The following is a 23238-nucleotide window of genomic DNA, read 5'->3' as shown; positions in this document are numbered from 1 at the left end:
AGAAAGGTTTAAGTTTTGCAAATTACAGTGTCTGGAGACTAGGCACCAGCGAGGTGATCTGATAAAGGTGTATAAAGCCTTGAATGGTGTGAGCATGCTCAATGCTGATGGGATTCTTCCTCTCGCTCAGAATAATCGCCTGAGAGGGCATAAATTTAAATTAAGGAAAGACAGATATAGGATAGACGTGCAGAAATTTGCCTTTAGCCAGCGGGTGGTTGGTTGGTGGAACAGACTTCCATCCCTTGTCGTGGAAGTTGATAGCCTAAATAAGTTTAAGGCTCAGCTGGACAGGTATTTTTAACGAACAGAGGGGTGAAGTGGAAGTGGTTTTTTTTTTTTTTTTTTTTTGGCTGATGCTGCATAAGCTTGCTTTCTTGCATCAAATGCCTCTACTAATGCTAAAAATGCTAATGCTAAATGCTGCCATTCTCGTATTCCAGTATGTGACTTCTTTCTTAAGAATTGGGTGAAGTCTGATGCTCCATCTTCTGTCTACCTCCATCTCTATTTAGTACTGAGCTGAACAATCTGACTTCTTTTTTTCAGTTTACACAGACAGCTTGAAATTGCTGTATGATCTGTCACAGTCTTTCCAGACATGACAGCATCTAAGCGGATTCCTCATGAATGCAGCATATACACTGCAGAGTTGCACACTAGTTACCCTTGGATCACATAAGCACCCACCAATATCAATGTTGAATTATATGCACAGACTTCTTAAAGTGCGTTACAGGCTATACAAATGATGAGATACTGCAAGTCCAGTTTTGTCTCAGGTTCAGCAGAATTTGATATCCATTTCTGCTAGATCCCTAGTCACATTGAAATTAGGGGAAATAATTTCCCGTAATTACCTACAGACAAGTAATACACAATAAGATATGCTCCCAGTGGAAAGATTCGTATACATGTATATAAAATTGAACATTTCTTTTTACTATATAAAATTGAACATTTCTTTTTTACTATATAAAATTGAACAGTTCTTTTGTGACTAAAATGATTAATATACCTCTCTCTAACCACATCATTGCATATATATAGTTATTGTCCTATCTTTTTGAATCATTTCATCCAGAATTTTAGTATTTTAGTGTTTTCTTCAGTGCAGATAGACTTTAGTCTTCTGCTCCTTGGCTGGTTATGAAAGTCAGTGACTCCTCCTTTAAATTATACAAGCTGCGGGTTTGTATAATTTAATCATTATTATGGTGAAATATGTGTCCCTTCACTGAAATCTTCAGTCTTATAAAAAAAAATAAATAAATAAAATTTCAGAATCTTCTCTTCATTTCTATTTTTTAAGCTTGTTACTCCGTATCTCATTTGTGCAATTTGTGCGCGCTGTGTTCGTCATGATTGATTGCCTATTTTTTTACTGTTTTAAATTTTACAGTCCTAAATAAAAAAAAAAAAAAAAATTACATAAGTCCAAAGTTACTTAACTTGGGCTTACGTAAATCTGGGACTTACTGTACTTCTGTTTGATGTGGTGACCAGGGTGGCCAACCATCCCAGCATTAGCATTAGTAGAGGCATATGATGCAAGAAAGCAAGCTTATTCAGCATCAGCCAAAAAAAAAAAAACACACACACCCCTCCCATTTCACCCCTCCGTTCGCTCGAAATACCTGTCCAGTTGAGCCTTAAATTTGTTTAGGCTATCAACTTCAACAACAAGTGATGGAAGTCGGTTCCACCAACCAACCACCTGCTGGCCAAAGGCAAATTTCCGCACATCTATCCGACATCCGTCCTTCCTCAATTTGAATTTATGCCCTCTGAGCTGATTATTCTGAGCAAGATGAAGAATCCCATTGGCATTGAGCATGCTCAAACCATTCAAAGCCTTATACACCTCTATCAGATCACCTCGCTAGCCGAGTGGGTAAAGTACCTGCCCGGCAACCCAAAGGTCGCGGGTTCGATTCCCGCCTCGGGCTTGGATCAAAGTACAGCAAAAAAACCTTGGGAGGTGCAATATGGCCACAGAAGCCGATGCGCCAACAACTACCAAATCAAAAAAAAAAAAAAAAAAAAACCTCGCTGGTGCCTAGTCTCCAGACTCTGTAATTTGCAAAACTTAAGCCTTTCTTCGTAAGAGCAACCCTTTGTTCCATTCACTAATCTTGTTGCCCTTCTCTGTACCCGTTCCAGCAGCTCTACATCCTTCTTGAAATGAGGCCTCCAGACCTGTATACAGTACTCAAGATGTGGCCTAACCATTGCCTTATACAAGGGAATAATCACCTCCTTATCCCTGCTAGAAAAATTCCTATATATCATTGACAAGACACCATGAGCTACTCTTGCAGCTCGTCTGCACTGCTCAGAGAACTTCATATCTGCCTGCACAATTACACCCAGGTCCTTTTCATTCTTCACCACTAATATAGCCGAAATTGTCCCGATTTAGAACTTCAAGTCCTGCCTCCTGATAATACCATCATTTGTCCCGATAAGAGAGGAAAAAACTGTTAATTTATTGATTTTACTTATTTTTAATTAATTCTTATTGGAATCTAATGATGTGTTAAAAATTATTTCTAATAACAATAGAAAAATGAGAAAGTCTAAAGGCATTTTGTTCCTCACTGAGTAAAGAAAAAAAGAAAATGTGTGTTGATAAAAATTGGTGCAGTTTTTCTCAAAATTTCCAGAGGCAAATAATTTGGCTCAACTTGTAAGCTCCATATAAAGCATTCCACATTCAAATGCTTCATCAGAAAGAATTTTCAGCTTAATGAAAACAACTTGGTGGAAAGAGAGAAATAGTCTTTTATTAGAAAACTTAGAAGCCTAACTTATGGTGAAAGATATAACATGTCCTGTTCAGAATTTAAAAACTTTTTTAAAATATTCGGAAGTAGAAGAAATTTTAAAACTAGTGAAATCTAAAGAAAAATATATAAAGTAAAAGTAGTCTTCCTCCCTATTTTTAAAAGAATGATTATAAATAATATTACAGTTTATATAGGACAAATGCATATTAACAACAATCATATAACAAATAAATACTATGATTGATTGATAAAAAAAAAATGTATGTTAATTGTAATTTTATATTTTCCTTTTACTTTTTGAAGGAAAAAATGCTATACTTACACATTTCATTTCAAGTTGTCCTGCTTACCAATTTTAAAAATATGGCCACCGTGGTAGTGACCCACAAATAGGTCACCACATTAAAAATTTGTTGTGTCTTAATTTTGGACATTGCCGTTGTCAAAAACATCAGATCATCACCCTATGTTATTTCAGAAGTAGAAGAAGTTAATTTTCTGCTCATTTTTATTTGCTTCATCCAAATTGTTATATTTTATTTAGTGGCATGTATAATTTTAATTAATTTATAATTTTTAATTTTAGTGTTTTGACCTCGAATCTTATCTTCAGCTAAACTGTGAGAGAGGGGCTTGGAGATGTCCTGTATGCAAGTAAGTTTCTCTTGAATAATGTTTTAAAATAGCCTTGAAATAAAAAAAAAAAAAAAAAAGTCAATATGCACCTTAGATTTTGTAACTGAAAAGAAAACTTGACTCAGTTTGAGGAATTGAACACACTGAGGTTTCTTATTATATTTGATGGTTAGTGAGATAGTGTGTTATAATGTGGTGCAGACTTGTTTATATTCATTTTCCATGCTAAACAGTTTGCATTTATCACTGATAACTTGGATTTAACTCTGTTGCATTTCAATAATTTTGTTTACACTTACTGAATTTTGAATCTCTCTCTCTCTCTCTCTCTCTCTCTCTCTCTCTCTCTCTCTCTCTCTCTCTCTCTCTCTCTCTCTCTCTCTGAGTGGTTACTTTCTCTATTTAGAGAATTTTAATTTTGGAATTTATAGCTGTAAGTAATGATAGTAATATGATGCAAAATAAGAACAATTTTAATAACATAACAACAGTTAAAGAATATTTATGTATTTAGGAGTATGAAATAAGAAATCATTTCAACAGCAAACTCTGAAAATTAGGTTTCTTAAAATTTCTAGTGTAAATTTTACACTAGAAATTTGAGGAAACCTTTTAGGAAATGGTGAATGACTTAATAGTAAGTCATTCACCTCTCCTCTTTGAGGGCAGTTTGCCTGTTTAGTAATAATCTTGGATTCACTTAAAGAAATTTAAGGATATTTGCTGATGCTGTTGAGTTAGAGTTAGGTGAGACAGAAAACTCTGTTTGTGGGAGGGGAAATACACAGACTAATAGTTCAGTGACTGCCATGGACAGAGATGGAATTGATTCTTGCATTGCTGTTATTGTGACATGCAATAGCCTGGAAAGCAAGGAAGAAATGGGCATTACAAGGCTTGATGGGGTCTGGATGGGACTGTCAATTGCATGGGCTGTTTAATAGTTACTAAAAATACAGACTAACAGAGATTTGCTTGCTTATATACTAATCCTAGGAATATGGAATAAATCTGAGTTTGAAGTATTAGTTAATCATCAGATACTGATATTGTATTTATAACAGAAACATGGTGTTACTTAGATATTGTGAATGTAGAATTTGAATATGGTGATTATAATGTGTGCTGAAATGACAGGTGGAGGGACTATGCTTTTGGTTAAGAAGTATGCTGTCTAAATCAATACAGTCAGTAGATTCAGGTTGCCAACATTAAGTCAGTCTGGTATAACATAAGCATTGGGAAATCAAGATGTGAGTAGAAGCCTGTTATAAAACAAATATGAGAGTGGAAGCCTAGAAGTAGAATAGACCAAATGACTGTAAAAAGGGAACAGCAATACAGAAAAATAGAGTGGGCTAGCAAATCAAAATGTCTTATTATTATTATGGGGAATTTTAACTTTACAGATATGGATTGTAACTCATGCATTGAGTTACAATCTTTCTCTCTTACAAAGAAAGGCATAAGTCCTGCAAATTGCAGTGTCTCGAGATTAGGCACCTATGAGGAGATCTGATTGAGGTGTACAAGGTGCTACCCAAAGGTGCCTCTGTAGCCAGTGTGTAGCACACGCTTCTTGATTAGACCGGGGTTCGAACCCGTGACCACCAAATACGGAGGAGGTGGAAAGGTCAGAGAATGACAACCACATATCCCCAGAGCAATATGGCCTTAGTTGCTAATGCTCCTAAAAACCAAATAACATAACAAACCTCTACGCTGTCAAATCTTTGACCCTTCAACTCGGTTTTCATTCTTGGGAAGAGGAAGAAGTCACAGCGGGCTAAGTCTGGTGAATAAGGTGAAAAGAAGTTTTGATCACTCCTGGCCCGTGCTTGTATATCTCTACTAACTTCCATGCGATGCTTCTTTTGGTCTCTTCACTCAGTAACCGTGGCACAAACTTGGCCGCAATCCTTCTCATGTTCAACTTGTCTGACAAAATTCGCTGACACATGCTGTATGATAGTCCTACAATGCCACAAATGTTGTGGATGGATTGCTGCCCAAACGTTTGCAACGTTTTCTGGGGTGGTGCTCGATGATGGACACCCAGAACGATTGTCGTCATCAACCAACATTTGACCATTTTTAAAATGGTTAAACCAGTAGTAGGTCTGTGTCTAGCCTAAAGTATTATCACCAAAAGCTTGTTTCAACTTCTTATGGGTTTCTGCTGCTGTTTCTTTAAGAAGGAAACAAAACTTCATGCAAGCACATTGCGCTCTCATATCAGCCATCGCAGCAATCACAAACTACATGAAACACCCCACCACAGAACTGCGCATAAATATTCAGTGACTTTATCCAGCCTGATACCACGTGGCACACTGATTCACAAAGAATGCATGTAGTGTTACCTAGCACCACAAGTCCATAGTAGACATAGCTCCCACGCAACATTCAAATTTCTGGAACATTTAGGTAGCACCGCATATAAGGCCTTGAATGGTTTGAGGAAGCATCAATGCTGATGGGATTCTTCCTCTTGCTCGGATTACACACACTTGAGGGAGCATAAATTCAAATTGAGGAAAGGCAGTTGGAAAATACATGTGCAGAAATTTGCCTTTAGTTAGCGGGTGGTTGATCGCTGGAACAAGTTTCCATCTGTCGTTGTGGAAGTTTGATAGCTTAAATAAATTCAAGATAGAACTAGACAAACTTTTGGAGCAAATGGATGGGTGAAATGGGATTTTTTTTTTTTTTTTTTTTTGCTGATGCTGTGTGAGTGTACTTTCTTGCGTCATATGCCTCTACTTAATGCTAATAGCAGAACATTTCTCTATTTGCTGGATGACTTTTCTTTGCCTACATGTTAGAGAGTCAACAAAACAAAAAATATTCTTGATTTGGTTGTCAGCACTCCTTCATGTATTAAGATTCAAGTAAAAGAACCTTTAGTTGGCAGGGATCTTAGCATACTGATTTCAGATTTATTAAAAAAAAAAAACTCTACTGCCAAAGGTAAACGGAAGGGATTTTGTTTTTGTAAAGGTTTTTATAATGAGCTCTAACATTTTTAAAATCTTTTTTAGTGGGACCAATTAATGTTGTCAAGTTACTAAAGTTAATATTGTAAATGCCAAATGGGAAGTGTTTCAGAGAGAGATAATCATGGACGCCACTAAGCCTTTATATAGAGAAACTATAAAATTGAACCAAGATGTTGTTCAAGGTTTTGACAAAAATGAATGTCAAATTAACTGATGAGCTTAGTGGTTGGAAGTCAAAATGCATGTGATGATTATATTAAATTGTCGGAGACCTTGAGTCCTACATTAATTATAAATATTATATCTCATATTGTGGCTACCTTCACAACGAGATACCAGGTATCGCACTACTTCAAATAAGTAATGCTTCTCTGGTAGAGAAGACTACAGTTACTACAGGTCCTTGAGGTTGTCACAGACATTCTCTCAGATTTGCCAGACAAGCTACACTTGCTACCTGGGAGTCTAAAACGCTGATGGAACTGATATTCAGGTGACACTCAAGTCTAGTGGACCCAATATCGGCGAAGTCCAGATGGTCTGTGATAGCCAAATCCTCTGCTTGCACCTTCATGATGGTGGGACTGTTAGTAATCCTGGGTATAACCTCCATGCACAAGTACATGGTGAGTGACCACCCAGGTGTGACCAACGTAAGCAGGGGTCGAGGTGTGGCGCCCACACCACATGGAGGAATGCCGCCCCTCTATGTTACCAGGCAGTACTAGGTGGTAGATGACTCTCATCAACAGGTACAATACCACCACTTTGCTTATTGGAGGCTTGAAGTGGTGGAACCCATGTTTAGTCTCTAGAGCTAAGTTCCGTTCAACCATTCCCTATCTCTTCCATTGTGCAGTATGATTGATGACTTTTGAGGTTATGATGAACATCGTGGCGAGATCCAATATTCCTTACATTTCGAGGGTACAGCTCTAAAACGGTCTTCACAGGCCGGCCGATAGTAACTCTCTAGGAGGCTTCCACATCAGCTAGTGTATAATCTTGTTACCTCTACTCTGCCAGATAGTGACTGGAAGGAGTCCGAGTAGTGTGTATGCGGGGAGTATTGTCGAGGCCACGTTATGTCAAGGATCTGGGTATATTCTTACCCTATGTATGCCATATCCAAAAATTTCATTACTTCATACAGCATGTCCCACCCACTTTTTCTTACTATTGAATACACCATGAATTGTCAAAGTAATAGAGAAAGCTTATCTGCGAAAAGATCTAAACCTCCTAAGCACTTCCTAATTCATTTCACAAATATACGTGGTCTCAATTCTAATCTCAACGATGTCCATTTCCACTTGCCGTCTGCCAAACCCCATGTACTTTTTCTGACAGAATTTCAGTTATCAGTTGATCCAACTACTGATCATATGTCCAAATTATTCGCTGTATGATTCCTTTTGCCTCAAAGATGGTACTTGTGCATATGTCCGTTCTGATATTCCCTGTCAGAGACTTGGCAATTTGGAATCTCCTCTCTTTGATCTTCTCTGGCTTAAAATCTCTCTACCTCATTGCATGAAATTCATCTGTTGTCTGTACCTTCTCCCAATTCCACTAATCACTTGAAGCTCTCTGACTTCCTCTCTTTGCAACTTGACTTTCTCCAGTCCAACTTTCCTAACAGTGAGGTAATTTTCCTTGGTGATTTTAATGTTCACAACTCCAGCTGGCTTCCGTTTTCTAATCACACCGACCCAGCTGGTCGAGATGCTGAGGCTTTTGCAATTACTAATGACCTTGCACAGATTGTTCATTTACCTACAAGAATACTGGACAATCCTAATCATACAGCCAATATGCTTGATCTTTTTCTCAGAAACAACCCTTCTAAGTACATGGTTGAAGTGAGAGGTCCTTTAGGCACTTCAAATCACAACTTGGTGATTGTCTCTTCTCCAATGGAACCTTTATCTCATGGCTGTTCTCAATCTCGTGTTGTTTGGCATTACAAGAATGCAAAATGGGATGACCTGCGAGACTTCTTTTCTTCTTTTCCTTGGTCAGTTACTGTTTCAAAACTTCTGATGTCAACATTTGCACAGATCATGTCAGTGAAATTATTCTTGCAGGAATGGAATCCATTATCTCACACTCCACTTTAAAATCTCGTCCTTTAACTAAACCTTGGTTTTCCAATAAATGTGCTAAGGCTGTTCAAGAGAAGAATGTTGCATATCGTAATTGGCTTGTTTCTAATTCTCCAGTTTCATTTTCTGCCTGCACCAAAGCTCGCAACAATTGTAAAGCAGTTAATAATCAGTCCAAACTAGAGTTTGAACAGGCTAAGAGTAGAAAACTTGCTACTTGCCCTAAAAGTAGCCGAGCATTCTGGTCTCTTGCCAAGGCTATTGGCTGCAACTTTTGCCCATCTCTGCTCCCGCCTCTGTCCAAACCAGATGGTTCTGTTGTCACTTCAGCCAAGGATATAGCGGACCTGCTAGCATCCCATTTTTCTACCACCTCATGTATTAATGATCTTGGTAAAACACCTCCCACCATTCCCAACATGCTCCATTCAATGCCTCATGTGGTCTTATGTCAAAAGGATGTCAGAAGGATTTTGACGAAGCTCGATGCTAAGAAAGCTCCAGGTCCCGATGGTATTTCTCCACTTGTTCTCAAAACCTGTGCTCCTGAACTTACTCCTATTGTTTGCCGCCTTTTTTCACTTTCTTATTCCAAAGGTGTTTTTCCTTCTGCTTGGAAAATTGCTCATATCCAGCCAGTTCCTAAAAAGGGTGCAAATCCCTCCCATCCAATTATCGTCCCATTGCAATTACTTCTACTCTTTCTAAAGTAAAGGAGAAATCAATTAACCTCCAACTCTTAAACTACATAGAAACCTTCCGTCTGATCAACAATCGCCAGTATGGATTCCGTCAGTGTCGATCCACTGGTGATATTCTTGCTTATGTTACCCATTTATGGACTAACTCAATGGAAAGGTTCGGGGAAACAAAGTAGTTGCTCTTGACATCTCAAAGGCTTTCGATCATGTTTGGCATAAAGGTCTTCTAAACAAGCTTCCATCTTATGGTTTGCCAATTGTTTTTAGTAACTGGTTATCTAGTTTTCTCTGTGATCGCTCACTGCAGGTGATGCTGGATGGCTCTCTGTCTTCTAACTTCTCCACTAATGCTGGTGTCCTGTCCCCCAAGGTTCAGTTCTTTCCCCCACTCTTTTCCTCTTGTATATTAATGACCTTCTTCCGTTGACTAGAAATCCTATCCTTAGTTTTGCCGAGGATAGCACATTGCGTTCCACTATCCATTTTGAGAAACCTTGTCCTGCTCAATCAGCTTCAATTTCTCGAAAATCTGCTACCAATTCCTTAAATGCCGATCTTCAGGTAATTCTCCAGTAGGGCAAAGACAACTTAGTTGATTTCAATCCTTCTAAAACTCAGTCTTGTCTTATATCTCGCAAAAAGGATTCTTCTGCTCCTATGCTTATCTTTAGTGACATTCCAATTTCTAGGAAAAATGATATATCTCTTTTGGGGATTACCCTGACTTCTAATCTCTCTTAGCACAAGCACATTACAAATATTGCTTCCTCCGCATCTAAAAAAAACTTGGTTTGCTCTTTCGCTCACGGCATTACTTTTCTTCCAAACAGCTGCTCACTCTATATAAATCGCAAATCCTCCCTGCCATGGAATATTGTTCCCACATCTGGGGTGGTGCCCCCAAAACCTCTCTCAGGCTTCTTGATTCCATTCAGAAGAGGGCAGTTAGGTTAATTAATGATTCATCTCCAACAGAGTCTCTTCACTCGCTGTCTCATAGACATACTGTTTCTGCTGTATGCCTTTTCTACAGATATTTTCATGGGCACTGTTTTTCTGAATTGGCTTCTATAATTCCCGCTCTCTCTCTTTCAAAATGGTACAAACACGTGCCGCCACCAGCCAACATCCATTTACTGTCCAACTTGACAGTAAATTAATAAAATGATAAAATGGTGCAGGGTTGAATGAAATCCAATAAGATTTCAAAGGAGCGGTATTGGGCATTACATGCCACAGGAAGCCAGATACCGAGGTTTTACTGTTTGCCAAAAATACATAAAGTGGGTGTGCCACTCAGACCGATAGTATCGTTTATAGGTAGCCCCACGTAGCATTATCTTGTTTCCTAGCGAAACTACTGTCACCATTAGTTGGACTCTCTGAACATAGTATCAGAGATAGCAAAGAATTTGTACAATTCATAAGAGGACAATGTATAGAAGAAAACGAGGTTATGATATCCTTTGATGTGACATCGTTGTTTACCTGCATCCCAATTGACCATGGAATACATTGTGCGTACATGGCCTTAGAAAGAGACACCATCTTGAACAATAGGACGCAACTAAATTTAGAGGACATATGTAAAGGCCTAGAGTTATGCCTTTCGAGCACTACTATGGTATTTAATAATACCATGTACAAGCAGGTTAACGGTGCAGCTATGGGCTCCCCCATCAGTGCCATCATAGCTAATTTAGCGATGGAGGAGCTCAAGTCTAGACTGTTTAATACTACAGTTCTCCCTATGCGTCCGTGGAAAAGGTATGTTGATGATACGTTTTCAGTTATTCGGAAAGGGAGTGAGGATGATACGTTGAATTTTCTTAATAGCTTCTCCCCGTTCATACAATTCACCTCTGAAGTAGAGGAAGGAGGGGTTTTGCCGTTCCTGGATGTGCTGATTTGTAGAGGCCAGCATTTGAAAACAAAAGTAATTAGAAAATCTATATGCAAAGGCCAATACTCACACTACAACTGAGCTCAGACTAACCGTCACAGGAACAGTGTGGTAAGAGCATTAGTGGATAGGGCAAAATCTCATTGTAGTACCTCAGAGGATAGAAAAATGGAGTATGAACGTGTTACGGCGGATCTTTTGAAGTGTGGTTACCCCCGGAGGATCATAGAGAAATACATTAGTGGAGGGCAGAGTAGAAGTGAGTCCTTCACGCCAATAGCCACCGCATGCATCCCTTACTATCCGGGCTTATTCGAGCATTTAGCTTGTATATTAAGGAATTACCAGACACGTTGTGTGCAGCTCCCAGGCAGGAAGCTGCACACAATTGTTTCACAGGTCAAGGACCCTGTCTTAAATGAAAATATAAGTGGGGTCGTATATAGTATTAAATGCCCGGAGTGTGGGGAGTGTTATGTGGGAGAAACAAAACGGCGTCTCAAAGATCATCTGGGGGAGCACACAAATGCGATATGAAATGCAGACTATGGTAAATCTGCCGTAGCTGAACATTTCTGGGAGAAGCAACATCAAATCTTCCCAGACGAAGCTGTCATCACTGATCGGGCGCATAGATTTTGGGACTGCAAGTGGCTCGAGAGCTTACGAATTAGTTCTATTGAGAATAATATAAATAGAGATAGGGGCACACGCATTCATCCCCTCTTTGAGGCGGTAATCCTTGAACGTTTTTGCCTGAAACACTCCTGAGCCACTTCCGGTTCCGACGGGAACAGTATACGTTTACGTGAGACGCACCGCAAACCTGCCGGTATTTAATGATGCACTGCAGAATAGAAGTACACTGTTGAGAAAGAAGGCAGAAGCCTTTGAAAGCTTCAGTTAGTATTTTAGCGCTTTTAACCTAGTATATTTTATTGTATTTTAAATTCAGTATTTGTATTATCACCTTGTATATTTACTGTATATCACAGTTGTCTTATTTTAAAATTGCTATCATCAGTAATATGGTATTTTGTTTTGTTTGTAAATATTAAAATTTTAAGAATTTGGTTCTTCGTCTTTCGTTTTTACTTCAATGGTTGGTGAGAAACACTAAAAAATCATAGTAGGATCATTGATCAGATGGAAGGTTTCTAGGTAGTTTAAAGAGTTGGCGGTTAATTGATTTCTCCATTACTTTAGAAAGAGTAGATGTAATTGCAATGAGACAATAATTGGATGGGAGGGATTTGTCATCCTTTTCAGGAACTGGCTGCATATGAGCAAATTTCCAAGCAGAAGGAAAAACACCTTTGGAATAAGAAAGTGAAAAAAGGCGGCAAACAATAGGAGTAAGTTCAGGAGCACAGGTTTTGAGAACAAGTGGAGAAATACCATCGGGACCTGGAGCTTTCTTAGCATCGAGCTTCGTCAAAATCCTTCTGACATCCTTTTGACATAAGACCACATGAGGCATTGAATGGAGCATGTTGGGAATGGTGGGAGGTGTTTTACCAAGATCATTAATACATGAGATGGTAGAAAAATGGGATGCTAGCAGGTCCGCTATATCCTTGGCTGAAGTGACAACAGAACCATCTGGTTTGGACAGAGGCGGGAGCAGAGATGGGCAAAAGTTGCAGCCAATAGCTTTGGCAAGAGACCAGAATGCTCGGCTACTTTTAGGGCAAGTAGCAAGTTTTCTACTCTTAGCCTGTTCAAACTCTAGTTTGGACTGATTAATAACTGCTTTACAATTGTTGCGAGCTTTGGTGTAGGCAGAAAATGAAACTGGAGAATTAGAAATAAGCCAATTACGATATGCAACATTCTTCTCTTGGACAGCCTTAGCACATTTATTGGAAAATCAAGGTTTAGATAAAGGACGAGATTTTAAAGTGGAGTGTGGGATAAAGGATTCCATTCCTGCAAGAATAATTTCACTGACACGATCTGAGCAAACATTGACATCAGAAGTTTTGAAACAGTAATCCAACCAAGGAAAAGAAGAAAGGAAGTCTCGCAGGTCGTCCCATTTTGCATTCTTGTAATGCCAAACAACACGAAGTTGGGAATAGCCATGAGATAAAGGCTGCATTGGAGAAGACACAATCACCAAGTTGTGATCTGAAGTGTCTAAAGGACCTCTCACTTTAACCATGTACTTAGAAGGGTTGTTTCTGAGAAAAAGATCAAGCATATTGGCTGTATGATTAGGATTGTCCAGTATTCTTGTAGGTAAATGAACAATCTGTGCAAGGTCATTAGTAATTGCAAAAGCCTCAGCATCTCGACCAGCTGGGTCGGTGTGACTAGAAAACAGAAGCCAGCTGGAGTTGTGAACATTAAAATCACCAAGGAAAATTACCTCACTGTTAGGAAAGTTGGACTGCAGAAAGTCAAGTTGCAAAGAGAGGAAGTCAAAGAGCTCCAAGTGATTAGTGGAGTAGGGAGAATGGTAGAGATAACAGATGAATTTGACACAATGAGGTAGAGAGATTTTAAGCCAGAGAAGATCAAAGAGAGGAGATTCCAAATTGCCAAGTCTCTTACAGGGAATATCAGAACGGACATATGCACAAGTACCATCTTTGAGGCAAAAGGAATCATACAGCGAATAATTTGGACATATGATCAGTAGTTGGATCAACTGATAACTGAGATTCTGTCAGAAAAAGTACGTGGGGTTTGGCAGACTGCAAGTGGAAATGAAGATCGTTGAGATTAGAATTGAGACCAGGTATATTTGTGAAATGAATTGGGAAGTGCTTGGGAGGTTTAGATCTTTTCGCAGATAAGCTTGCTCTATTAGTTTGACAATTCATGGTGTATTCTATAGTAAGAATAAGTGGGTGAGACATGCTGTATGAAGTAATGAAATTTTTGGATATGGCGTACACATGGTAAGAATATACCCAGATCCTTGACATAACGTGGCCTCGACAATGCTCCCCGCATACACACTATCGGACTCCCTCCAGTCACCATCTGGCAGAGTAGAGGTAGCAAGATTATACACTAACTGATCCGGAAGCCTCCTAGAGAGTTACCAATAGGTTCGGTCCGGTGTACTAACTATCGGCCGGCCTGCGAAGACCGTTTTAGAGCTGTACCCTCGAAATGTAAGGAATATTGGATCTCGCCACGATGTTCATCATAACCTCAAAAGTCATCAATCATACTGCATGATGGAAGAGATAGGGAAGGGTTAGCCAGAACTTAGCTCTAGAGACTAAACATGGGTTCCACCACTTCAAGCCTCCAATAAGCAAAGTGGTGGTATTGCATCGGTTGATGAGAGTCATCTACCACCTAGTACTGCCTTATAACATAGAGGGGAAGCGTTCCTCCATGTGGTGTGGGCACCACACCTCTACCCCTGCTTACATTGGTTCACACCTGGGTGGTCACTCACCATGTACTTGTGCATGGAGGTTATACCCAGGATTACTAACAGTCCCACCATCATGAAGGTGCAAGCAGAGGATTTGGCTGTCACAGATCGTCCGGACTTCGCCAAAATTGGGTTCATTGACTTGAGTGTCACTCGAATATCAGTTCCATCAGCATTTTAGACTCCCAGGTAGCAAGAACATCTTGTCTGGCATATCTAAGAGAATATCTGTGACAACCTCAAGGACCAAATTATGCCCTCTCAGGTGATTATTCTGAGAAAGAGGAAGAATCCCATCAGCATTGAGCATGCACAAACCATTCAAAGCTTTATACACCCCAGTCAGATCACCTCACAGGTGCCTAGTCTCCAGACACTGTAATTTGCAAAACTCAAGCCTTTCTTCATAAGAGCAACCCTTTTTTCCATTCACTAATCTTGTTGCCCTTCTCTCTACTCGTTCAAGTAGCTCTACATCCTTCTTAAAATGAGGCCTCCAGACCTGTATACGGTACTCAAGGTGTGGCCAGACCATTGCCTTATACAAGTGGATAATCACTTCCTTAACCCTGCTGGAAAAATTCCTGTATATCATTGACAAGACACTGTGAGCTACTCTTTCAGACCATCTGCACTGCTCACAAAACTTCTCTGACTGCACAATTACCTACAGGTCCATTTCATTCTCTAACACCTTGAGTTGATACAACAGAGTTGATACGTTTCTCTACAACAGAATTGATACGTTTCTCTGGGATTACTGATTTCCATGTGCAGTACTTTACATTTGTCAATGTTAAACTTGAGTTGCCACCTCCCAGCCTACTGCCATTAGTGTCATTAACAACCCTCCCGACCTTTGTATCGTCTGCAGACTTGGACATTAAGCCTAATATACCATCATCAATATCATTAATAATTACAGAAAACAACAATGGACCCAACACTGAACCCTCGGTGACTCCACTAATAACATTAGTCTACGAAGAGCAGCGTCCATTGATTACCACTCTGTCTTCTCCAACTCAACCATCCCTTTATTCATAGCAGCAATTTGCCTCCAGTGCCATACTGCTTCAATTTGTGTAGCAGTCTTCCATGCGATATAATCAAAAGCCTTTCTAAGATCTAAATATATGATATCGAAATTACTCTTTGCATCCAGTTCCTTTGTGATCACATCATATATTATCCAATCAAATCGGTCAGAGAGAACTTCCCCTTAACAAACCCATACTGTGTCCAAGCTATAACTGAAGTCTTGTCTAGATGATCGTGCAGTGCTTCTTTAACCGGTGCCTCCATTAATTTCCCTGGAACAGAAGTTAAAATAACATGTCTGTAATTACTTGTGTCGCCCTTTGATCCTCCTTTGTGGATGGGGTCACATTTGCACATCTCCAGACCATGGATACCTTCCCTTGGTCCAGGGAAGCTCTCTTAATTATGGCTAAGGGTTTGCTTACCTTCTTTGCTGCCTCCTTTAATATAACTGGGTAGATCCCATCCACCCCAGATGCCTTTCTTATGTTTATCTTCAACAATTTCTTCTCCACTTTGCTCTCAGTTATTACAAAATCATCTAGCTCACTGCCACAGTTTAATTCATCTCTGGCATTCCCTTCCCTGAATAACTCCTCATGTTTGAATGTAGATGCCAAATACTTATTTAGTTTGTTACCTACCTGAGCAGGATCATCAACATTTGAACCATCGATATCAAGTTGACCAATCTGATTTATCCCCTTTCTTCTAGAGTTACATAAGTAAAGAACTCTTTGCTGTTTTTCTTTTTATCCTTTGCCTGCCTAAGCTCCTTTGTGACTTGGTTACAGACCACCTTATATCTATTATAGGCTTCCTTGTCACCTGTTAATTTATGTTTCCCAAGAATTTTTCTTCTCTGCCACATGTCTCATTAGTTCTTCTGACATCCATGTAGGCCTAAACCTTGATCAGTATTTCTTAATTGGCATGAAAAGCCTAGTAGCTTCCAAGATTAATTCTTTGAATGTTTCCCATTTTGAATTTGCTGTTGGTAACATCATCAGTTGGTCCCACTGTATAGAATTTAAATACTGTTTCAGACCACTGTAATCACCTTTACGAAAGCAAAAATCCTTCCCTTTACCCCTGATGGTAGTTACCTCTTTGAGCAAATACAAATTCACACACTGTGATCACTGCCACCCAGTGCTTCCTTTATTTGCAGATTCTTAATGCATGGAGAATCACTGCTGATTATCAGATCAGTAGTATTACTCTCTCTAGTTGCCTCTCAAACATGCTGCTGTAGAAAACAATCGTCCAATAAATCCACAAAAGCCTTGCTAGTGTGTGAGTGCCCAACCCACAAATTCCATTTAATATCTGGGAAATTAAAATTCCCCATTATAAGACACTCTGATTTATTGGCCCACTCTATTTCTCTGTACAGTTGTTCATTATACTCATCAGTGTCATTAGGCCTATAACACACCCCTACTCTTAATTTTGCTTTCCCAGTGCTTATGTCACACCAAACTGACTGTCCATCCTTGTCGACTGGCTGTAATTCCTTGAATTTTGTGTTTCTTAACTAATAGCATAACCCCCCTCCCTTCCTAACCTGTCTATCCTTCCTGTACACATCGTACTCCCCAAATTGCATTTTTGCATTTCTTATAGCTGTGTGACACTACGTTTCTGATATCCCAACAATATCTGCCTTTGATGTTTTGATCAACACCTCAAATTCATCAAAATTATTTACCAAACTTCTAGCATTGGTGTACACGCAAGTATACATGCACCTATTCTTCGCTACTCTAACACAGCCCATTTATTTTCTTGTTCCACAATGACTCCCAGCAGTCTCTGAAATCCCCTGCACCTTGTTTTCGAGGCTGCTGCTCATTCCAATAGAAGCAGTGCAAGAATAACTTTAGCCTCTGCCAGCAGCTACTGTTAATTTATTAGTCCCTGTATCGCCCCCAAGCAACAGTTTTCCTACCCACCTAACACTGTCAGCAAATATTCTTTCACCGTTTGAAGTGTATCCTATCCCTGTAGAAGCAGTCTCTGCTGTTAACAAGCACACACCAGGCTAAGAAAAATTCTACCCTTCAGCCTTGCAGAATATCTCCTGGGCCAAATTGATCAACAAGGTTCTCATCATATACTCCTCCTATTGTGTATGGGTAGAATTGCAGACACTTTCAAATTCAACCAAAACACATGGCTTTTTTATATGATTTACGGATATGATATATAATATAAGTTATATACGTTTTATATGATATATCTGAACATAACATCTGCATACATTAGGGTATGTGATATGATATCTGCGATGGTTCAGCATCAGAGACAGTCAGCTATTTGTGGCACCACAATTAAAGGACTGCCAACCTAGCCTCATATTCCAGCAGGATGGGGCTTCACCTCACTGGTCTCATGATGCTGCCCCTCCTTCCTTGATGCTTAGGTGCCAGACCACTGGATTGATAGAGACAAAACCATTCTTTAGCCACCGAGACAACCTGACCCTTGCCATGCTTGATTTTTCCCCACTTCTTTTTCTTTTTTATTTAGGATTTTGTGAAAGGCAAATGTAGGACACTTAAGATACAGGACATTGTTCAGCCTAAAGAGCTCATGAAATAAGCATTGGCCTTTGTATCCGCTGATACGTTAGACTGTGTGTCAAAGGAAATTTAATACTATTGTTGATGTCTGTAATGTTGTACCATCATAGACATGTTATATACCCTAATGTACTTAGATGTTATGTTTGCATATATCATATGAAACTCAAGCATATTGTTTGATGTTTATGATCTGTGTGAATATTGCTGTTTTGTATTCTTCACGGAAGAAGTTATAAGCTTTCAAAGTTGTTTCATTTCTATGTAGGCACTGTGCATTTTGTGTGTGACGTATAATTTTCGGTCTCTCTCTCTCATCTTAGTAAAGCAGCTCTGCTTGAGGGCTTGGAAGTAGATCAGTATATTTGGGGAATCCTGACAAATCTCAGTAAGTCAGATGTTGAAGAAGTTACTATAGATGCCACAGCCAGCTGGAAGCCTGTATCAGTAAAGACTATGAAAGAAGAACATGATGGAGGTAAGGGTTAAAAGTTTATACTATATTTGTAGTAGTATTTAGGTCTTTTAATGTTAATGTACGTTAAGAAAACTAATTTTTTTTTTTTATCATGCGATACTGATGTAAAGTATGTCTCCTTTTCAAGAGATGTGCTTCACAGCACAACAGTGTTCCCTATTTTGATAAAACATGAATCAGGTGCTGCTTGATAGAAAGAAAGTTTCTCTTCTGAGAGAGTTTGCTGCTTTGTTAGGATTGCATAATAAAAAATTGCTTGTTTTTTTTTTTTTAACAAAAAATAATTTCTTTCCTTTTTTATTTTTTATTTTATTTGTTTGAAACACAATAACTAACTTGGTTTTAGTATTCTATTGTAATAGATGCTGTACCTGCATAATTTATGGCATGTTTACAACAATTTTATTCAAATAATATTCATAATATCGTTACAAATAATTTCTTCTCTGCTAAGGTCCTTTGCACATTATAGTTCATAGCTGACAATGCTGGGTTTACAATGGAGAAGCCATATGATTTAATTTGTTCTGTGTCTTGCCAATGTAACAGTTTTTTTCCGTCCTTTTCTTTTCACAAAAAAGAAAAAAAAAAAAACTAGGTAAAAATCAGAATTTTCTTATTTTCATATATGAATATGGCCATAATAAACACCTGGGAATAGTTTACTGCTGTTGTTCAAGTAACTGTAAAAAAAAAAAAAAAACATTTATTCTGCAGATTTTTTATTACCAACTCAGTCTATATGTTTGACTTTCTTAATATAGAAAGCAATAAAAATTAATAATCTTAATATAGAAAACAATAAAAATTAATAAAAAAACTTAGTTTTTTAAAAAAACTAATATCATTACAAATTTATTTTCAAAGAAAATAAATAAATGCAGTTTTTCTTCTCTGTCAACATATCAGAAAAGGCTGCCTTCTTTTCCAATCACAATTATGACCAATGAGAGATTAGCACAGAGACTACATTATGAACGTCAAAAAAGATTGATGGATAGCAAACTGATCAGTAGTATGAAAAAACATTCATGGTAAACTTTACTTGTAAGTAAATATATACATATGGTAATAAAGCACTGATGCAATTCTGCCAAATGTTGTGTGATTGAGGTGATTTGTGTTGATATGATCCAATGAAGTGTTAATAATTTAAATCTTTAATACACTTATAGTAGAAGCTGTATGGGTTAATAAATAAATTTAGCCAATTTGTTATCCAATAACACTATTTTGGAGAACAAGTTTTTTTAACCAAATTGGAACGAATTGCTTTTGTGCAACACACACACACACACACACACACACACACACACACACACACACACACACACACACACACACACACACACACACACCATTTCTAGTTTTTGGTATCATTGAAAATAAAGAATAAGTTATTTTGCAGTTTTTTCCTATTAATTAAAGAAGAAACAGCTCATTACATTGGTCCTTGGGGAATTTAAAGTACCCACTGTACTTAAATTCTGCAACTTCTATGTCTGAATGGCATCATGTCTCTGATATCTTTGGTATATTAAGTTATTAAAGGTCCACATTTACTAATTTAATCAATACTTACAAATTTGTAAGATTTAAAAATTACTCTTAGAATTAGTGTTATAGTCCAGTAAAACTATTAGTATAGACTGCTTCTAATTAATAAATTAAAAATTTATTAATTAGAAGCTACAGGTGAAAACCAGTCAGGTTTTCACCTGTAGCTTCTCATAGGAGTGGCCTGGATATGGGAAAAGCATACCAAAGGAACCTTGTGAGGTACTGAAATTATGAAGGAAAAAACACCGACACAACAACCGAAACAAAACGGTACAGAGGGACTTTATTCAAAAATGGCAACATGGCACTGGCTGCCATGATACAGATGCATCGCTGCCAAAATGGAACAAAGGGAAGAGGTAGTCCTCAGTAGGAGATATGGCCACCCCTAATGTCGATGAAGGCTTTGCATCGCCTGTCCATACTTAGAACAGTGTTGTTGATCAGTTCTTGCGGTAACATCGTCCATTCCTCTGCCAGCGCCATCTTCAGCTGGTTAACATTTTCTGGTGGGTGTGGATGTGCTGCTAGGCATCTCACCAAAGCGTCCCATATGTGCTCGATGGGATTTAGATCAATGGAACGGGCAGGCCAATCCATACGAACAATGTCCTCACTTTCCAAAAGCATATCAACAGCTGCAGTGCGATGGGGTGTGGCGTTATTATCAATAAACACGAACTCAGGGAAAGTGGCACCTTGGAATAGACACACATGGGGAAGGATTACCCCAGTACAGTAGTGTGCACCAGTTAGTGTATCTACAGATGTGTACGTCCATCCAAGATTATGCCTCTTTAGACAAGGACACCTCGATTGCCATATCGATCCCTTTCAGTGATGTTTGCTGGGTGATACCATGTGCCAACCTCTCCCCAGATTAGCTGACTTTCAGAATCGCTGCTGAGACTGAATCTACTCTCATCAGTAAAGAGTACCTTAAGTAAAGATTTTGTGGTTATAACATTTAGAAATAGAGTTGGTCATTAAGTTTTGCACACTGGTATATGTTGTTTGGATGTTTGCTTTTTTTTTTTTTTTTATTGTTAATATCAGCTATTATGGTGCAAGGAAGCTCTAGGCTTTTGCTGTACCATCCAAAAAAAAAAAAAAAAAAATATATATATATATATATAAAACCATACAAATAAATTTGGATGAGAGTTAAAAATAAAATAATGCCAGCAGTTTGGCAAGACAAGAGCGAAAATTCAGTTTCCAACTACTTTAAACGTTATTCAAATATATGTATAAGTATATATATATTAACCAATAAAATCAACTACATATTTGACTCCTTCTTCACATTGTATCTATCCAGCTGCCCTTTGAATTCACTCATGCTTTCAGACAACCCCTGTAGGAAATTTATTCTAATAACACTAGCCAACACGATTTTTACCAAAAACTTAAATGCCGTTTTATACCAATTTTTATGAATAGATTTAAAAAATCACCATGATAGTTTCACATCACGTCACAGTTATTAAATATAGAGGGAGTTGCGTTTTACCAGAATATGCCCATTTTGTATAATCTAGCCACTAATGTATGACGTACTGATTTATTTTAAGAGATATACACTAATTCTCTTAATTTTACCAATCGATTCTGGCCTCAGTTCAGTTGTCTTGTGATAAACATAATCAGACTTCTACCTATAGTTCTTAGGTTCAAATTCCAATGCAACAGTTCAATTTGAAGATAGCACACTTGGTGTTTTTGGTGAGAATTTTTGTAGGTTGTGCCAAGTATTAACTGATTGTGACATGTTCTCAGGGTTGTAAATTTATCCTCCAAACATAAACAGTCCCTCGAGAGTAGGAAGGTGCAGTCCACAACCCTTGTGGTAGCATAAAATTTCCGTCTCTACCTGCCAATACGCAAATATTTTTCATTTCAGTGTTTTCACACGAGTAGAACTAGTAAGTTGGTTTTTATCATTACACAGTACACAGATGTGTACTGTGTAAATTTAAGAAAGAATTAGACAAATTATATTTTTAGACTTTATGGAGTTTGATCTTTGATGATATTTTATAAGCTTGCTTCCTTGCAGCATATGAATCAACTGCAGTTTTCAAAACTTTTTGGTTTTAACAGACTTTTTAGTCTGTATCACTGCTGGTGGTGATTAAAACCTTATGTCAATAGCGAATGAGCACTTGGTGGCAATAGGCTATCCTAGTTATCGCAGTAACTGAAAGAAACAAAAGTGTCTTCCTGTGAAAGTGGATGTATATTTGGTGATCATTTATACTATCTAGAAAGAAGTGCTAAAAGGAAAGATGGATTAAAATACTTTTGCAATTAATAGATCCCATCAAAGTGAAAAAGATTTAAAGCATGTGCGTACATTGTCTGGCTTTGAGTAAATGTTTTATTAGACTAATAGAACAGTGGCAATATCTCCAAGTCTGTTAAAAGAAAAGATTAGGAATGATAAAAGTGAGAAAGCCATATAATACCATTAGAAATTAAAAAAAAAAAAAAAAAAAGTGAGAGAAGCCATATGAGCAATTTCAAAGTTATAACATACAACAAACAGTTACTAGTGAGTGGTAATGACTCATTATTATTAGTAGTAGTAGCAGTGGGAAAAAAAAAAATCAAGCTTATAAAGCATTTGCTAAAAAAAAAAAAAAAAAAAAATTCCACATCACCTGTCATTCCCCTCCTACAATTCAAACTACCCACTTCTACAACAACAGATGGTTTGTGTCAACAATCAACCACCCATTGGCTTAAGGCAAACCTCCTCACGACTATTCTGCAACTATCCTTCCTCAGTTTGAATTTATGCTCCCTTGTGTGCATAGTCTCAGCAAGAAGAATGCCTTCAGCATTGAGCTTGCTTAATCCATTCAAAGCTTTAAACATCTGTCAGATCATTTTATTGAAGCCTTTCTTGGTAAGACAGCCCTGGGTGCCAAGTGATTTCTCTGTGCTTTAAGTGCACTTTCCTAAAAGCAATCTATAGTTCTTTTATGTTCCTCTCATTAATCAATATATTTATTTGATAACAGCTCTTGTTACAAAAGTAC

General features: G+C 38.1%; 1 protein-coding gene across 1 annotated transcript in view; it reads left to right on the top strand.

The window, feature by feature from the left end:
- LOC150081696 (zinc finger MIZ domain-containing protein 1-like) overlaps positions 1-23238 on the top strand; it is an 811610-nt gene that overhangs the window by 708851 nt on the left and 79521 nt on the right. Inside the window, exons 14-15 of the mRNA XM_090378811.1 lie at positions 3376-3443; positions 18480-18634. Coding sequence (XP_090234937.1) covers positions 3376-3443; positions 18480-18634 — 223 coding nt within the window. The remainder of the gene's footprint in view (positions 1-3375; positions 3444-18479; positions 18635-23238) is intronic.

The sequence above is a fragment of the Mastigoproctus giganteus genome, chromosome 8 (assembly GCF_048544385.1).
Source record: "Mastigoproctus giganteus isolate SK-2022 chromosome 8, ASM4854438v1, whole genome shotgun sequence".
In the NCBI taxonomy this organism is placed as follows: Eukaryota; Metazoa; Arthropoda; class Arachnida; order Uropygi; family Thelyphonidae; genus Mastigoproctus; species Mastigoproctus giganteus.
Note: the sequence above shows the minus strand (reverse complement) of the source record. Positions and strands in the feature narration are given on the sequence as shown.